This window comes from Ananas comosus, unplaced genomic scaffold, assembly GCF_001540865.1.
Source record: "Ananas comosus cultivar F153 unplaced genomic scaffold, ASM154086v1, whole genome shotgun sequence".
Taxonomy (NCBI): Eukaryota; Viridiplantae; Streptophyta; class Magnoliopsida; order Poales; family Bromeliaceae; genus Ananas; species Ananas comosus.
Genome location: NW_017892436.1, coordinates 1 through 2,383, shown reverse-complemented (window position 1 = coordinate 2,383; position 2,383 = coordinate 1). Strand labels below are relative to the sequence as shown.

Here is a 2,383-nt window from a genome sequence, read left to right as displayed (position 1 = left end):
CCTTGATGAATGCTTGTCTTTGGGGCAACTGCTAAATTACTAAAATGCCTCTTAAACTCCAACGAACAATGGCGATAAAAAAGTTAAAAACCTCGTCGTTTAATCGGGAGAATGGGGATGGATTCGGAAAGAGAAAATGAACTTTGAGACTGGCCACAATCCGCACGCTTCGGATCGGATCCGAGCAGCTCACAGATCCCTTATAGATCTAATAACTATGTTAGCTTTTAGTAAATTTTCCTAAGTCTATAATTTAATTAATTGAAATCAACTAATTAAAAATTAGAAAATGAAGTAAATACTACTAGAAGATTAAAATCAAATTAATGAATGAAAAGGATAAGTGTTTTTTTTTTTCAAAAAAAAAGAAAAAAGAAAATCAAAGAGATGATTTCAAAATCGGGTATGATTGAGGGATCTCCATACGTTTTTACCCTGCTCGAGAAACCGAAACCTGCACCCACTAGATTCCGCACGGTTGGACGGTGACGCAACCTTTTTCCTCCTCCTCGCACTGACCAAAATAACCTCAACTAAACTCCCTGTCTCTTCTACAACTAACGCCTTTATCCAGGGGCATTTTCGTCTCAACAAACTAATACTAATACTAATAATAATAATAAACTACTTTAAACAAATAGATGCAACCGCGTGATACGTCCTCGAGCAGAGCGCTCGCTGTCCCCGATCTCCACACTCACCAATACGCACACCGTCCGATCCACTTAAACATCGAGATCCAATCAATTCCGACCGTCGGATGAGATCGTGCGTGCTCCAAGCACGCGATTAGAACGAGGGATGCTCCGGTAATTTAAACTAAGATTAAATTATTAATTAGTTTTTAGAGAAAAATTTGAAACTAATTAGTAGTAAAATACAAGCTTGGGGGGCACATGCCATGTGACCCCACCACACGCACCCGCGCGCACAGCTGTTGCTCCACCCCTCTCTCTGAGCTCTCCCCCCTCCGATCCCCGATAAATAACTTGTCTTCTTCTTCCTCACTCCCATTATATTCTTATATTTTTATTATCTCACTTCTCCATCATCGAGCTCATTAATGGCGGAAACCACACCCTAGAAACCCTGCATACTACTACTACTACTACTACTACTACTACTACTACTACTACTACCAGGATGGGAAGAAGAAGACGAGAGCTCCGTCGCTTCATGGAGTTCGATCTCTCTTCCGCGCTGCTGCTGCTGCTGCTGCTGCTAGCGGGAGTTGGATCGAGCGCGGCGGGGGATTTGGAGCTGTTGATCGCCTTTAAGAACGCGCTCCCGAACCCCGTTGTGCTCTCGAGCTGGAACGCTAGCCAGGGCCCGTGCTCCTTCGCCGGGGTCGGGTGCAAGGACGGGCGCGTCGCCTCCGTCGCGCTCCAAGGCGTCGCGCTCAGCGTCGAGCTCCGCGCCGTCGCCGCCTCGCTCATGGCGCTCCCGAGCCTCGAGAGGCTCTCCCTCCGCGGGGGTAACATCACCGGCGGGGTCTCCGCCGCCAGGTGCGGGGACCAGCTCGCGGAGCTCGACCTCTCCGGCAATGTCCTCCGCGGCTCCGTCCCCGACGCCGCCGCCGTCGCCGCCGCGTGCCCCGGTCTCCGCTCCCTTAACCTCTCCGGCAACGCCCTTGGAGGCCCCCCCCCTGCGGGGACGGAGGGCGCGGGTGTAGTCCGCTTCGGAGGCCTCGACACGCTCGACCTCTCCTTCAACAAGATCTCCGGGGAGGGCGACCTCCGGTGGAGCCTGGCCGGGCTCGGCGGACTCCGGCGGGTGGATCTCGCCGGAAACCACCTCTCCGGCGGTTTTCCGGGGATCGGGAACTGCTCGGGTCTTCAACACCTGGATCTCTCCTCCAACGCACTCTCCGGGGAGATCGTGGGCGGGGTGCTCGGCGGGTGCGGGAGCCTCGTCTACTTGAACCTCTCCTCGAACCACTTCACGGGTGCTCCCCCCTCCGACCTCTCCTCTTGCTCCTCTCTCTCCTCTCTGTGCCTCTCCAACAACAACTTCTCCGGGGAGTTCCCCATCCAAACCCTGTCCGCCATGCCCAACCTCAAGGTGCTCGATCTCAGCTTCAACCACTTCAATGGCACACTCCCCGACTCCATCCCGAACCTTCCTTCTCTAGAACAGCTCGATCTTAGTTCGAATAGCTTCTCCGGATCGATCCCTTCGGTTCTCTGCCCTAATCCCGGATTCAGCTTAAAAGAGCTCTATCTGCAGAACAATCTCTTCACAGGGGCCATCCCTGAATCCCTTAGCAACTGCTCCAAGTTGATCTCCCTCGACCTCAGCCTCAATTACATCACCGGATCCATTCCTTCCTCTCTCGGATCGCTTTCTTCTCTCCGAGATCTCATAATGTGGCAAAACTCCTTGG

The 2,383-nt window shown here is 52.4% G+C and overlaps 1 protein-coding gene across 1 annotated transcript; it reads left to right on the top strand.

Annotated features, from left to right (window-relative positions):
• Positions 1-365: 365 nt before the first annotated feature.
• On the top strand, positions 366-2,379 carry LOC109705392 (protein BRASSINOSTEROID INSENSITIVE 1-like; the record flags this gene model as incomplete). Its single annotated transcript, XM_020226123.1, has 1 exon — positions 366-2,379. A coding segment is annotated over exon 1 (1,236 nt), but the record flags the coding sequence as incomplete, so codon positions are not given.
• Between the last annotated feature and the right edge of the window lie 4 nt (positions 2,380-2,383).